General features: G+C 43.4%; 1 protein-coding gene across 1 annotated transcript in view; it reads left to right on the forward strand.

Moving 5' to 3' along the window:
• RBM20 (RNA binding motif protein 20) overlaps positions 1-14,760 on the forward strand; it is a 69,078-nt gene that overhangs the window by 40,664 nt on the left and 13,654 nt on the right. The window contains 9 exon segments of the mRNA XM_018069304.3: positions 994-1,973; positions 1,976-2,178; positions 3,826-3,887; positions 4,044-4,135; positions 4,478-4,569; positions 8,412-8,555; positions 9,460-9,591; positions 11,404-11,483; positions 12,301-12,988. Coding sequence (XP_017924793.3) covers positions 994-1,973; positions 1,976-2,178; positions 3,826-3,887; positions 4,044-4,135; positions 4,478-4,569; positions 8,412-8,555; positions 9,460-9,591; positions 11,404-11,483; positions 12,301-12,988 — 2,473 coding nt within the window.

Here is a 14,760-nt window from a genome sequence, read left to right on the forward strand (position 1 = left end):
GGTGCTTCCCGAAGCAAGGAACCACCATGTGCCTGAAAATGTCATCTCCTATTTTCTCAGCTCTGGAATTCAAGCAGGCAATTTAGTAATCATTCATTCATCCCATGTATGGGACTTGAAGGAGAACACTGAGTGCACCTCTCATTTCTAGAAAGTATAAAGACCTTGATTTTTACCAGCTGGCACTGCAGAAATTTTGCCTTACATTCCAGCTGAATAGAGAAAACTCTTCAGGACAGTCTGTTCATAGTTGCTTCAGTTTCTGGCAGATAATTCACTTTTTTTTTCCTCTTCTGTATTTGCATCTGCTCAACAGGGAATCTATATACTTTGTTATAGAACAGGCTGCTGTGGAGATTAATTCCATGAGAACTTTAAACAAAATAAATGCCTGTGGTATATATCATTTTGCTTTATGCAGCCAGATGTGCTAGGTGTGAAGTACCTACAGGGCTGGCTTTATAGTCCCATTTGATGTCCTTTTCTTCACAACCTCCTGTTCTGCGGGAAAAGGGAAAAATGGTAACATCACAAAACCAGTCAGGAGCAGTGATGTCTCAGCAGGGAGGCTGGAGGTTGCATGAAGTGCAAAAAGGGGAAAAATTGTTGATTGGAGGATGGTGTGGGAGGGTCCGTGTGGCCTCTGTTCCTGATCTGCATTAAAAGCATAAGCCCCATGGGTACTGAAAATGAGCTGAAGGCCTTATCCAGAAGTTGATGAGGGATGCAATGAGGGCTTTAAAGTGAGATCTTCGGCATAGTTTTCTCCCCTATGAGCTTTGTAGCTTTTTGATTGAAAGGGATGCAGCAGCAGATGTGGAAGGGAAGATGGCTTGTTATGGATACGTTCTCAATCACCCTCTTGCTTTCCCTGAGTTTAGGTAAGCTAAATCTCTGGAAGCAGCTGTGTATCCCGTACTGGGCTTTAAGATGAGACAAATGTAGGTAGATGTGGGAGTGAATTCGGCTAACCCAAATCCTTATCCCTTGCAGTGCTGCCAAGCTCCTGGAAAAGAGCCCGTTCTCTGTTGGCGCCCCGAGCCCCCTGCTCCCCTCGCCGGCGAGCCTGCAGCTGGCCCAGCTCCAGGCGCAGCTCACGCTCCACAGGCTGAAGTTGGCTCAGACGGCCGTTACCAACAACCCAGCTGCTGCCACCGTCCTTAACCAGGTTCTCTCCAAAGTGGCCATGTCCCAGCCACTCTTCAACCAGCTGAGGCACCCCACCGTGATGAACGCCCCACAGGGCCACGCCGCGGGGCCGCCGCAGGGGCCCGGCATCGCCGGCACGAGGTTCCCCTCCAGCGGCATTGCCTTTCCTGCCCAGAGCCCAGCCTTAGCCACGCCAGGGAGCGGCCTGGGGCCTGTCCAGGCCCAGGCCCCCAATGCCATCGTCATGAGCCCCTTTGGAGGTGTCATGGCTCCAACCTCTGGCCAGCAACCCGTGGTGGTGGGCCTCAACAAGGCGGGTGCCTCCACGTCCGCCGCTGCAGGGGGCTTTTATGAGTACAACAAGCAAAATACCGCCACAGCGACCCCTCAGGCGTACGCCTCAGAGGGCGACCAGTCCAACCAGCACAGCTTCCTCGCCGGTGGGACCCACACCGCTGCCTCGGCAGCAGGACCACGCTACGAGGGTCACTTCGGGGCTCCCAGCCAGCTGCAGCACGAGGCATCAGCAGCATTTCCCAAGGAGTCCTACGGGGCGGCAGCACAGCACGGGGCAGCACGGGCCTTCCCCAGCGACCCACACACCAGCTCCCATTCAAAAGGAGATCCTGGCCCCGTCTTGCATGGCAGTGGTACAAGCAACCAGTGGGAAAACATCCCTAATTTCCCCAGCCAAAACAAGCCTGACCTCATGCCCAGCGACAGCCTGTGGCCGGTCAGCGAGTCAGCAGCACACGTATGAACTAAGAAAACGCAGGCTGTACAACCCCGAAGACCGACACCTGAACACAAAGTCAGCGCGGCCGCCCCCCCGCCTTCGGCCGCCTCAACCACAGCACACAGAGCTTCGGCAGCCCTCGCATGAGGCAGAAGGAGGAGCAGAGCAGCAGCGTGCCCGACCTGACCACTCGCTCCCTGCCGCCACACCAGCTGGGTGACCTCCGTGGCGTGGCCCCTCTCCACTTCCCCCACGTCTGTGCCCTGTGCGACAAGAAGATTTTCGATCTGAAGGTGGGTGGTTTTAGGGCATCCCTGGGGCACAGCTCAGACCCTTGAACAGGCTACAAGGTGGCTGATCTGGCCATCAGCTCCTGCCACCCCTCGCTGCCAGTGTCCATCACAGCCGAGGTGCCCTGAGAGAAGCAGAGACAGAGAGTCATAATTCGGCTTAGGATGTTGTGCATCTGTTTCATGGCAGTTACTGGGGTTTTGAGATCTGGTTTTGTTCCGCATCTTACCGTGAAAGATGGTGAGATTACAGCGCTGGCATGAGGTCTGGGCTGAGGTCACAGCTCACCTCATGGGCCCAGAGCGAGGTGGGGAGGAGCTTGAAGCTGATCCCCCAATTCTCAACCCACTGTTGTAACCCCACGTCTGCAGTTTCATCTGCTTCTCCCTTTCTGATCCCAAGGGCTTCTCCCTAAGAGCTTTGTGGAAGCAGCTTGCTTACACAAATCAGCACATTTTTTGATAAAATTATTTTAATAATTCCTCTGTTGGGATCTCTTCCTCCTAGTACGTCTCAGGAAAATTTAGGGCTCAAGGTCCGCAGCAACTTTGGCCTGGAAGCAAAGAAGCTGCTCAGGACATGTGGTGCACACCGTGTTCCTACTTCTCTGTTACACTGCCAAGGGAGCTCCAAGTTCAACTTCACCCTCGAGAAGCAGCTTCCCAGATCCCCAGAGAGCCTGTGTGCTAAGTCATGTTATATAGATCAGGTCTGGAGATGACCACTTTTGTGGCCCTCTGAGCCCCACAGCTATCCACGGGCTTTGGCTGGTGTTGTTCTGCTTTCCTGGTGAGCCCTGTACGAGTCCCTGTGACCTTTTCTATCATATCACAGGACCAACACCTAACCACAAAGGCATGTATTCTCATGCTTGTGGTGGCCTGACAATAAAATGACAACAACATGTATGTAGAAAGGAAAATGGACAGCAAATGAAATAGTACCTGATACTTACACACCCTGGGGCTTTGGGATATTTGAATATATTTGCTTTCAGCTTTCCCTTTTACTCTTTTAGCAACTGCCTGCAAAAGGGTTTGCTGTGATTACTGCAGCTACAGGGCTGGGCTGAAGTAGGGTGTAGGGCATACTGGGCATTTTCTTTTCATTAAACATTTAGAAAGAGCAGGGGAGATGTTATTACAGTGAGTTTCAGTGGGTCTGTTAGGTGGTGTTTAATGCACTGCCTCAGTTGGATCATAGAAGTGTAAATAGCTGAATGTCCCTTGACAAATGCTGCTAATCTATTGAAATAATAAGCAGCGTTGTGGCTGCCCTGAGTACTGGACACCTTCTTTATGGACATTGCAGGAGTTGAGGGTGCTTAGCACCTTGCAGGATGAGCTCTTCAGCTAGAGTGAAGTAACTTAATTAATTGAAATATACTGAATTTAAAAGTAAATACAGAGAAGCTCTGCTTTTGTAAAGTAACCTATAATTTAACCTACAAATAATGAAAATGCATTGGATGAATAATAATGCATTGGATAAATAATAATGCATTGGATGCTTGGCTCCAGCATCACATGGTTTGATTTTCAGCATCTCAGTATTGGTTTTAGAATAAGGTAAACTGAATAGAGGAATAATCTCTTTTAAATTTGTCTCAGGATTTTTCCTGTGCTCATCATTTCTTTGTTTCAACATAGGACTGGGATCAGCACATTAAGGGAAGTCTTCACATCCAAAAATGTATGGCTTTTTCAGATAAGTAAGTATTATTTTAGAGTCACTCTTCAAATTGAACTGCTAACAGAGCGTCGCTTACTTCAGTGGCTTTACACTGGGAATTTGCTGCCTAATAATTAAGCTTGAATATTTATGGCACATTATGCATGCTTCTAAAGTTCTTTTCTTTCTTTTCCAGCACTGGTATCCGGTGTATGTTAAGCTCAGCAGATGGAACATTGCATTTATCACCAAATAATGCAGCAGTTTTCAATCCACCTAGTATCGAAGGTAAATGGTTGTATGTGCAATAGTTAAAAACAATTCTTTTAGTTGAAAGGGAATTCACTTTCTGGGGAGAAGTGGGCTTTTTAAATGAAAAGTGATAAAAGTTTCCAAGGAAAAATCTTGAGAGGTTGTGCACAGAAAGGTTAAAAGCCAATACTGTGCCTTTCTAAGTATGAATTTATTTTTCTTTCAAACAGTGACTGTTTTTTACAGTACAACAAAACAGTGTATAATTTGGTGTAGAGGCTATGAAATTACTTACTATGTAAATGGGGCACTGCTTATTGAGCACATTAATGCAGTTGATATTAGTCAAGATTTTCATGTGTGTAATCCATTATTTAGATTATCCACCAAATGTCGGCACATCTTTTATCACTACGCCAGCAAGATCCTATGGCCAGCCAGGTCCTACATTTTCTTCTCCTCCATCAGGGGTAAGAGTGAGTACCTAAGCAAACTGATCTCTGTGTCAAGGTTCTTGTAGAAGTCACTTCTGCTTACTGGAATTTAAACCCCAAGGGCTTCCTTTCAAATAATAATCTGAATATTCAGTCTGTTATTTCAACTTCCCTGCAGCTCTTTTATGCTTTTGATTTTGGCTAAATATGAGTTTGATTGTAGTTTTTGTTTTGTTTTGTTTCTTTTCCAGTGCTAAAAGTTGTTTTCTTATCAGGGAGATTTGGGCAGCTGGGTGAATGGTTTTGTGGGTATCCCATTGACCTTTCTCCCTCATTTTCTGAGTCATTTCAACCCAGGGAGGTCAGCTTCAGCTTGGAATGAATATTTGGATTAGTCTTTAGTTACTCTCAGTATCTATCCCATTAAGCAGCCTTCTATTTCTCTGGTTATTTATTTATATCAATTGCTCTCTGCCTCTCCCACGCTGGGGTCCTTCTCCCGGGTTGCAGCAGTGGCAAAGATAGTGGCTGCAGCTTCGCTGTTATTCACCTGGAGGTTCCAGATCAGTTCATTATACTGGACTAACTGTTCCTTAGCTTCTTTTAGTGTAGTATTTATAGCATCTGCTGCCACTGCTGGCCTATCAGCAAGTTTGCTTTGTTGTAAAGCCTTCCATGGTTTAGGTGTACTGGTCCCCACCCTGCATTCAATACAGGTCCCCAGTTATATTGCTCTAATGCACGCTTGAATTCCTAGCTCTAATCAAAAAATACCAGAAAAAAAACCCCACAACATTAGAAGTGGTTCTTACACTAACAAAACAGAAAGATTTTAGAAGGAAAAAAAAAAGGCAAATAAAAGCAAATCGTATTCATAATGAAAATACAAAGTTGTTAGGTTAAAATTAAACTCATCACATATCAGAAAGCTGCAGCTAAAGCTGGAGACACCAAGAACTTATGTTAGGGCGTTCATGGAATAGCAGCAGTAATCCAGGGGTTCAAGTTTTCACCTTGTTAGCTTTTGTGTATATATCCTGATGTGGTCTCAGACACTCTGAAAAGCAAGGCTGAGTTGTGTCCCTGTGCCACTCCGGTTTGCAGCAGGCATTGCTTACAGGAAGGTCACCCAGATTTCCTTAATCCAACCAATTTTCTACCATGCAGTTTTACTGTGCAAGAGGTTGTTTGAAGGGGTTTTAGTTTCTGCCTGTCACAGACACTGTGTGTGCAGGGGAGCAAAGAGCAGAGCTGCTCATGACAGCTGCCTCCAAGGTCAGAGGTGGAGTAGCAGCGGGTGCAGAGGAATGTTCCTTTTCATCATGTCTGTCAGCTTCTCAACAAATGAAATTACTGCTAATACCAGTGTCATTTCTCCTTAGAATCTGTCACTATTTATCATTTAAGCTGCCTGCAGAAATCCTCCTCCTGAATGACCTGCAGTATTATGAGAGATAAAAGAAACAATAACTTTGATTTTCCTGTAAATCCTCTTTTTCTTCAGAAGCTCATCAGATGAACAGGGAGCTATATTAGAGGTGTTAAGACCAAGTTTGCCAGCTGTCATTCACTCTGCAACCCAGGTGGCTTATAATTTATTGCACCTTTGCACGGTAGTATTCACTTTCAGCTAAGCTGCTGCCATTTAACTGAGCAGTGGGAGATTATACTTGACCCTGCATGTAATCATAAACAAAGTGTTCAGATTTCTGGAAGGGCTTGCTCTGTGCTGTCCATCTGCAAATAACTCTATCCGTCTTTAAAAGGCAAATGCTGCCAGTCTTGACTCGGGCGTGGAGAGACATTAGCACTGGGGAGATGAGATTGGCCATTTCTTATTGTCTTTAAAAAAATTCATGTGAAGCTTAAGAAAGGGATAAAGAACTTGAAAAACAAGAAGTAAACAAACAAAAAAAGCTGTAATAATTTGGTGAAATAATATTACAAATTATATGAGGTGCATTTCACTGCTGTGCATCTTTTTTTTTTTGTAATATCATTGGTAAAAGCTGCATTGGTAAACCCCCATAGACATCAGTTACAAAGCAAGTTAACTTAGAATCTTATTGAAAAATGCATTCAACACTTGTCACGCAACAGCTCCTTTAACTTCCCGATTGTGGATTTGGAAGCTGTATATTCCTTTTCTGGCTGTGATTTACAGCCCTATTTAATGAATAGATCCAATTTAACTGCAATCAGCTGACAAGATCATTGCTTGATACAGCCTGTTGACTTCTGGCATGAGTATGTGACCACTTCTTAATCATGAATTACAGCAGGTTTATGGCATAGCATTTTAATTTAAGCCATTGCCAATTGTGGGGAAGTGGTAGCAACTTACAGTTGTTTGATTTAATGTACTGAGGAGCGTGTGTTGGAACATGGGCTCTGGAGCCAACGTAGAGAACAGCCAAGTCTAGTCCCATAGACTCTTACACACTATCTTTTACCAGATCTAACAAAATAAACAGAAGATGCCCAGTAACCTGGGGCGTTTGTGCACTGGGACTGCATTTGCTGTTTCCTTTTCCTCTGCTGGCTATAGTGTTCTTCTGTTCTCTGCTACATGCTGCCATGCCAGATACATACAGACATCACTTCTGTTCAAGTGGAGTTGAGTTGCTTCATCTTTTTCTCGGGATCAGATCTTTGTTATTTTTCTGCTAGAGAAAATATCTTACTTATGGACGTTTGCACTTCTTTGACTTACCTTACACACCTGGGCAGGCTCTGTGAGATGCAAGCTAAGTAGCAGACCACTGTATAATGCAGGGTCTTGCTGCAGCAAAAATACACAAATGGTTAAGTGGTGAAGCCTGGAAGGAAGGCAATGAGACGAAGGTGTAAATAAGATAACATTAGCTCTGTAACTTGTGAACTTGCTGACAAGCCAAACATTTGTGATGGCTCTGGTGAACTTGATCCCACAAGATTACGTGATTTGCATCTTCCTTTGAATGGCACAATTTTAATTGAAGGTAGAGTTACTTCTCCAGCAAAATCCTAACAGCAGAGGTCATAAACATGGCAGTAGTCTGGAAAGATTTAATCCCATGTGACTGATTTGTTGCTTGTCATTAACTGGGGTAAATTAACTTTCTGTCTGGGTATACCCTGATGCCTCTTTGCATAGAGAGTGTAGAGCTTGCTTTCCATGTCAGAGAGATGGGCAGTTCTCTGGGAACTGCCCCAGCACTCTAAAATAGACTTCCACCCTTGGAAAGCAATTACCACTCTGGTGCTATGGGCCTGTGCCAGCCCAGTTTGGGAGACGTGGTCACTTGTCAGTGACCAATTTGGGAGACGTGTCCAGTGCTGACTGTGCCCCCAGGGCAGAAGTCCCTCCTACTGCATGTTGTTGCAATGAGAGGGGAAAGTAGAAGGTTTTCTGACTCGAGGTAGAGCTGTGTGTCCTCTCACGAGTTAAATGAGATCACTTTTACCCCTGGCCCAGTCTTTTCCACTATGGCAGAAGAAAGATTTAAATTCAGCCCCTGCCATCCTGAACACCTCTGTAGTCACCTAAACTGATTTCTGACATCCATAAATTCAACAAGGACTGCAGTGAGCAGTTAGTTTTTACAGCAATATCATTAATCCTGTTTGAAGGGGAGCATCTCCTCTAGAAATCCTCTCTGAACTTTGTAAATATCCAGGGATGAAGACTCCATTGCAACCTGCACTGCAGTTAAACATGTATTTCTAAACATTTGTATTTCTAAACCAGGATGTTAAAATGCAAGTTTTAAAAGAAGAATATTTGTCCTTAATAACAGGTACACAGAGCAGAGCATTTTTTGCAAAAATGTAGTATCTAATCTAGTGGATTGAATATCTAAGATAAAAACATTGGTTTGAGTTGGTTTTTTTCCCAGTTTGCCCAGCGGAAATCTACACTGGGTCGAGTTGTTCACATCTGCAACCTCCCTGAGGGAAGCTGCACGGAGAATGATGTCATTAACTTGGGCCTCCCATTTGGAAAGGTCACCAACTATATCCTCATGAAATCTACTAATCAGGTACTGTGCATTTAGGGCACCAGTATTGACATCTATTGGCTTGAGACAGAGTGTTTGGGGAAAATCTCTTATTTTATAATAGAAAGTTATATATATAAAGCCTAGTCCTAAAATAAAAAAAGCAGTTGGTGTTCACAGAATGAGATGACAACAGACACAAACATGGCCACTGCCTCATAGTTCTTGTTAAAAAAAAACAACACAGAAATCTCAATGGAGAAGTGTTGTAAAACTGTGCTTTTAATAATATTTTTAAAGGGAATAGCTTGGCTGCTTTCTCTTAGCCATTTAGTAGGGTTACTTTCAGACTTGTCTTATTCTTCATGGTAGCTTAAGTCTGCCCTAAGTAACTTAAGTGTACCAGTGGTGTAAGCTGGTAAGAGTAGAATATCTTCTCTCACATACCTGCAGCAAACAATATGGTTGGATGTAAAATCCACACCAGTGGTCAGTGTTTGAAATTGTAATGTTTCAAAATAACTGTATCACAGAATGGTTTGGCTTGAAAGGGTTTCAAAGACCATCTGGTTCTAACTCCCCTGCCATGGGCAGGGACACCTTCCACCAGACCAGGTTGCTCAGAGCCCCATCCAGCCTGGCCTTGAACACTGACAGTCAAGAAAGATTAGATACCAGTCATTCAGTTTTTAACTAAACTGGCTTCTAAAGTCGCATATTGGCTTTAAGAGCTGGTTTGAAAACATTTCTTGCAGTTAAAAGAAGGCTGAGAAAGGGACCAAATGTTACTGTTTCAGCTTCAGGGCTGGAAAGCTACCCAGTTTTGTACTATCAAGACGTTTTGCATAGGAGGAATCTAAAGGAAGCTTATTTTGCTGCCTTTTCTCTCTTATACTTCATTTTTTAATAATGTAATAGATTGTAAAGTTCTCCCCATTTGTGCTAGGCCTTTCTGGAAATGGCTTACAGTGAAGCAGCTCAAGCCATGGTGCAGTACTACAAAGAAAAACCTGCTATGATAAATGATGACAAGTTACTTATTAGGATGTCTAAAAGATACAAGGAATTGCAGCTGAAGGTAAGACAGTTATTCCTGATCAAATTTTCTGAGTTTCTGTGGCATGTCCTGGAGAATACATCTAAAAAAAAATCTTTACTGATTACTGACTTCTAATTGAAGCTTTATTATTATGGAAAAAGAAATTAAGAAAGATAAATTAACAAATATATTTTAATGATATTTTATACTTAGCTGCTTGGTTTTGTTCTAAATTTTAACTTTTGGAAGAGACCCCATTTTCTCTAGTCCACTCAAACCATTTCAAAAATCCCTTCTGAGCTTCCCTCCCCACATTGCTTGGTCTAAAAAAGGTCTAAAACACAGCCATGTGTTAGATACAAGATGTCAGCAAAATAAGGTTGTCTGGTCCTTTTAGTCAGGCATTAAGCCTGAAGCAATGTCTTTTTCACTACTTGCATGCTTGAGCCATAGTACAATCTTGATACCAAGCAGTAATGGCCAAACAGCACATTGATTTCTTTTTATTTCCTTCTTGTGAATGACCTAAATTAAAAAACACAATTTTCTTTTTTAAAATAGACTCAGAACAGAGCAATAGCCTTTAGACTTTATCTGTAGAGTGTGTGACACTTCTGTTGTAGACATCTGGGTGATGTCCAAAAATCACTGCTCTTGTGAACATATTTATGAAGGCTTATCTACTGCCATGTGTAATGCTAAGAGGGTGTTTTTATTTCATGGTAACTTGGACCAGAACTGGTAATGCAGAGCTTAAAAGCTCCATATTGTATTTACTAACATGGCACGAAGTTATTTTATAAAACAGCTCTGTAATGTTCCAATTTAAGAGGCCTTTTATGAGCCTTGAGATAAAACAAGGAACTCAGATGGTTTGGTCTAACCCTTGGAAAAGTCTCTTTCTCTCTTGTATCTGTATAATGGTTTAAGGAGACAAAGGAGTTGCCAGAAGTTCATAAACCAGGGCAGTCTTTCTAAGTGTGGTACATTGAGGGATTCAGATGTTAGGTGGTGGAGGCTGTGCATCTTGATGTAGAGGCAGGAGTTACCAAGGAGAGGTGGTGGTTTGCCTAGATTTCAGGAAGATTTTTCTGCTCTTTCAATGGCAGTTTTTTCAGGTTATAGAATTACTTTGCTCTGCATGAGCAAGAAAGCAAACAAATAAAAGCACAATGTAGAAGGGGGTATATGCATGAGCTATTTACCACTACAAACTGCTGAGTTCCTGCATGATTATGTTGCTCAGCTGTGCATGCTCCAAGTGTTTGACAAATTGCATGCACTCCAGCCTGTGTAGTGCATTCTTCGTAAATGATCTTGAATTTTGAGTAATCAACACTCCAGTACACATCTTTCTTGCACTTGGCTTTTCTGAAGCTCTCCTATCTAAGCATGGTCTTCTAGAGCTATACCACAGAATGAACTGACTCTGAGATGAAGATAAAGCAGTTCACTCCCAGAGGATGAGAGATAGGCTGCTATACATATTTAATTCCATACTAGAAAAATTGTCTGTTTTGTTTCCTCTTAGATCCAGTTCCTAGAAAATTCTCTGTAGTGATTGTGTAACAGGGAAGGACGAGCCAGTTTTCAAAGCCTGTCATAGCAGCCAAGTATGAGGAGACAGTGCTACAACGTAATGGAGCAAACTTTCCATTTGTATCATTTTACCGCTTTGATCGTGTTATTGAGAAACCAGCTGCAGAAAAGAGTGTAACCACAACCCTGAAACTAAATATTTCTGAGCAATAGTATAATTGAATGCATGGATACTGTTTCTTGAAGGACAAATCACCTATATTAGCTTGGAGAGTAGTGCAGCATGCTAAGCAGTTTCTTTGTTTTTGTTAGAAACCAGGTAAGAATGTGGCTGCTATCATCCAGGACATCCATTCGCAGAGGGAGAGGGACCTGCTGCGTGAAGTGGACAGGTAAAGTTTCTCCACAGTTTGGAACTGGAAGTCTGTAAACCTGTAGGTAGAAGCAGCATTATCCCTGTGCTTCCCTCTCTTATTTCATTTGCTTTCCTAATTTGGATTTCACTTATAGAATAGTGTGTATTTTTATATAGTCCAATGGTAGGCACAGGACCTGTATAATGAGATCAGATTGAAACTGTGCATGTTATGAAAATAAAAGATCTCTTTCCTGCTGCTGATGATGACTCAGAAAGTACGCCTGGCATGTGAAGAACGCAGAAATGAAACTGTTCCACTTTCTTCCCTGCTGAGTGAAAAGCATAAAGGGTGGGGGTGCTGTGAGACCTGCTGGGAAGGAGTGGATTCAGATTAAAATGTATTGGGGTACATTTCTGATCTGCCTGATTTCTGGACCTTCCAGCAAAATTGGAGAGGAATTACAGTCCTAAAACATCTCTTTTAAACAGGTGGCCATTGTCACTTTTGTGTCAGAGATGCCCTAGCTGAGTGAGTATTCAGGGTGCAGACATTAGGGTCATTGTAAAGGTATTAACATATTATAAGCTTTTAATGCTAAACCCCTATGAGATGCTTTTAAGAATGAATGAATGTATTCTTGACAGTTCTATGGAGATTTGGTTAAGCTCTGTGGATATGACACTGCCTTTTCTCCTATTCACTGTGTTTGCAGCTGTGCAGTGCATGTCTGTGAAAGGCCTGGGGTCTCAGGTTCACAGTCCCCAGGGCAGTCCCCATGAGCTTCCAGTGTACAAGAACTTGGTAGTCAATAGTGGGTCAGCCAGTTAACAGCTGCCTTTTCCCTCTGCAGCAGGTATGGAATGGACAGGCCCCGCTCTCGCAGTCCCATCAGCCGCTCTCTGTCGCCCCGATCCCACACTCCCAGCTTTACTTCCTGCAGTTCACCACACAGCCCAGTGGGGACCAGCAGGACTGACTGGGGAAATGGGAGAGAGGCGTGGGATCAGTCCCCGTATTCTCGACGGGAAGAGGAAAGAGATAGCAGAGAATGGCGAGAGAATGGGGATGAGAAGAGGGACAGGACTGACACGTGGGTACACGAGAGGAAACATTATTCCCGACAGCTGGACAAGTTTGATTTGGATGAACGGCTTGAAGGAGGCAGAGGATACCGAGAAAAATACTTACGGACTGGTTCCCCTGGCTCCCTTCACCCTTTATCTGGCTACAAGAACAGGGAGGATGACTATTACCGAAAATCCTCTAAGTCAAAATCTGACAAGTTTCAGAGGCAGCAGCAGGATGTACCTGGGAGATCTAAGAGAAAGGAAGAGGCAAAGTTAAGGGAACGCAGGCATTCTTACAGCGACGACGCTGCCAGGGAGGAGGTGGCTGAACAGAAGCACGGCAAAGCATCTGAGGGCTCCAGGCAAAAACAAAGTGAGAAGAATAAGGTGAAGAAAGCTGAAAAAGACCAAGAAGAAGATGCTACTGCTGAAGGCAGTGATGTGAAGGAAACCAAACCACCAGAAAATGAGGTAAATAGAGATCTAAAAGTGTATTTAAAAGAAAGTAAATGCTGAAGTAATATATTTTCTGAAATATCTTAGAGCATATGTTTTAGGTGTTGTGCCACTGACATGAAATGTTTTGCCATGATAAAATCACAGAATATAGTCCTAGAAGAGACCTTTGGAGGTCCTCTTGTCCATGTCTTTGCCCAGATCATGCAGATCTGTTAATGCATTGCAGTGTTGGGTATACTGTCATTCTGTGTCAAGCACGGAATCTTTGGGTAACCACTGAGGGGATAGGGACAGACAACTGAAAACAAAACCAAGTGACAGTGTGCTGTTTGCATACAGGTTGTATGTGCAGGGGCAATTGCCCTCCTGCTCTCTAAGTCTGTGCAGAATACCCCATAGCTGCTCTCCATAACCTCCTTCCACTCAATGAGGATTGAGTTATCTGAGAATTAAGTGATATTTTACAGAGGTGCACAATATTTGTAGGCCGATACATGGAAATGGTTGTTTCACTACTAAAATGGGGAATGAACTTTCTATGAGGACATTTTCTTTCTGGATAACTCAACAGAGGAATTGGTTTCCATTAATCATATGTCCCTACTCTCAACCGTGGTAGGGATAATTCACACCACTCCTTTCAATGTGCTGGCAGGAATCTTCTTCCATGGCAGAACCACTGAATCAGCTTACCTATAAAATTACAGGATCTCTGGAGAAATACTTCCAGTTGTAAGGTGGCAATGTTTGTGGATTTGATTCTCCACTGGGAAAAAGTGGGAGGGGGAACAGATCAAGATACCTCATTTGCTCAGTCTCAGTACAGCCCATACTCATATCCCCACCCTGTGGGGATCTGGTTACTGGCTCTTGGCCACCTTGCCTCCCCCAACTCCCACTCAGTGATACGCTGCTGCCATCCACCCCCAGGGCTGCTGGCACGGGAGGCTGCAGAGCTGCTTGGCTGACCAGGGCTCCATTGTCGGTCGTTTTCAGCTGACCTTGTGTTTGTTCTTCTCATGTGAGGGCAAAGTTGATGGAAATCTCTAGATTTATAACTCCGCTGGTCTGTACCAGCTGCAGCACTACCTCATGCCACAGATATGTGTGTTTGTACCACCTTTTATCATCTTTCTCCTTTGGCTGATATTTCACTGTGGCGTATGGTTCCTTGGGAGGAGATGTCAGAGAGAAATGTCAGACAGCATCCTAAATCACCAGTGTTGCACACTCCTCTGCATGTTTTTCAAGTTATTTTACAGTAGCTTTGCTAAAGGCATACCTCTCCAGGGACTACTGCTAGTAATTTATTTCATAAGGAAGAAGTAGTTTTGAGTGTCTTGAACTCACATGTTGCTTTGCTCCTCTTTTACTAACTGCCAGGTAGTGCTGTGGTTTTGTTCTTCCAAATTATGAACTGAGCAAGCAGTTGAATTCTCAACTGATCCTACATCAATGAACAAAACTATTAAGGTCTTCTGCAGAGTTTTAACACTGCTGCTCTCCTTACCAAGTCTGAGCCAACATAACAGATATGTAGAGAACAGAGGAGTGGAGGCTGGAAATTTTAATGAATTGACATTCTCCCCCACCTGTCTTCTAGCCAATTCTGTGATATAAATTACACCTCTCTAATTTTATTTAAAATTCTTATTCTTATTTGTGCAGCTCTACTAATGGAATCTAATTGTCATGCCTTTTCTCACAGCCTAGTTGACTTGCATAAACTTTAGAAATAAAGAATATGACCTTGTGAGTGACTTTGATTCTCTAAACCCAGAATA

Source organism: Manacus vitellinus, unplaced genomic scaffold (assembly GCF_001715985.3).
Source record: "Manacus vitellinus isolate BGI_N305 unplaced genomic scaffold, ASM171598v3 scaffold_15_pilon, whole genome shotgun sequence".
NCBI lineage: Eukaryota > Metazoa > Chordata > Aves > Passeriformes > Pipridae > Manacus > Manacus vitellinus.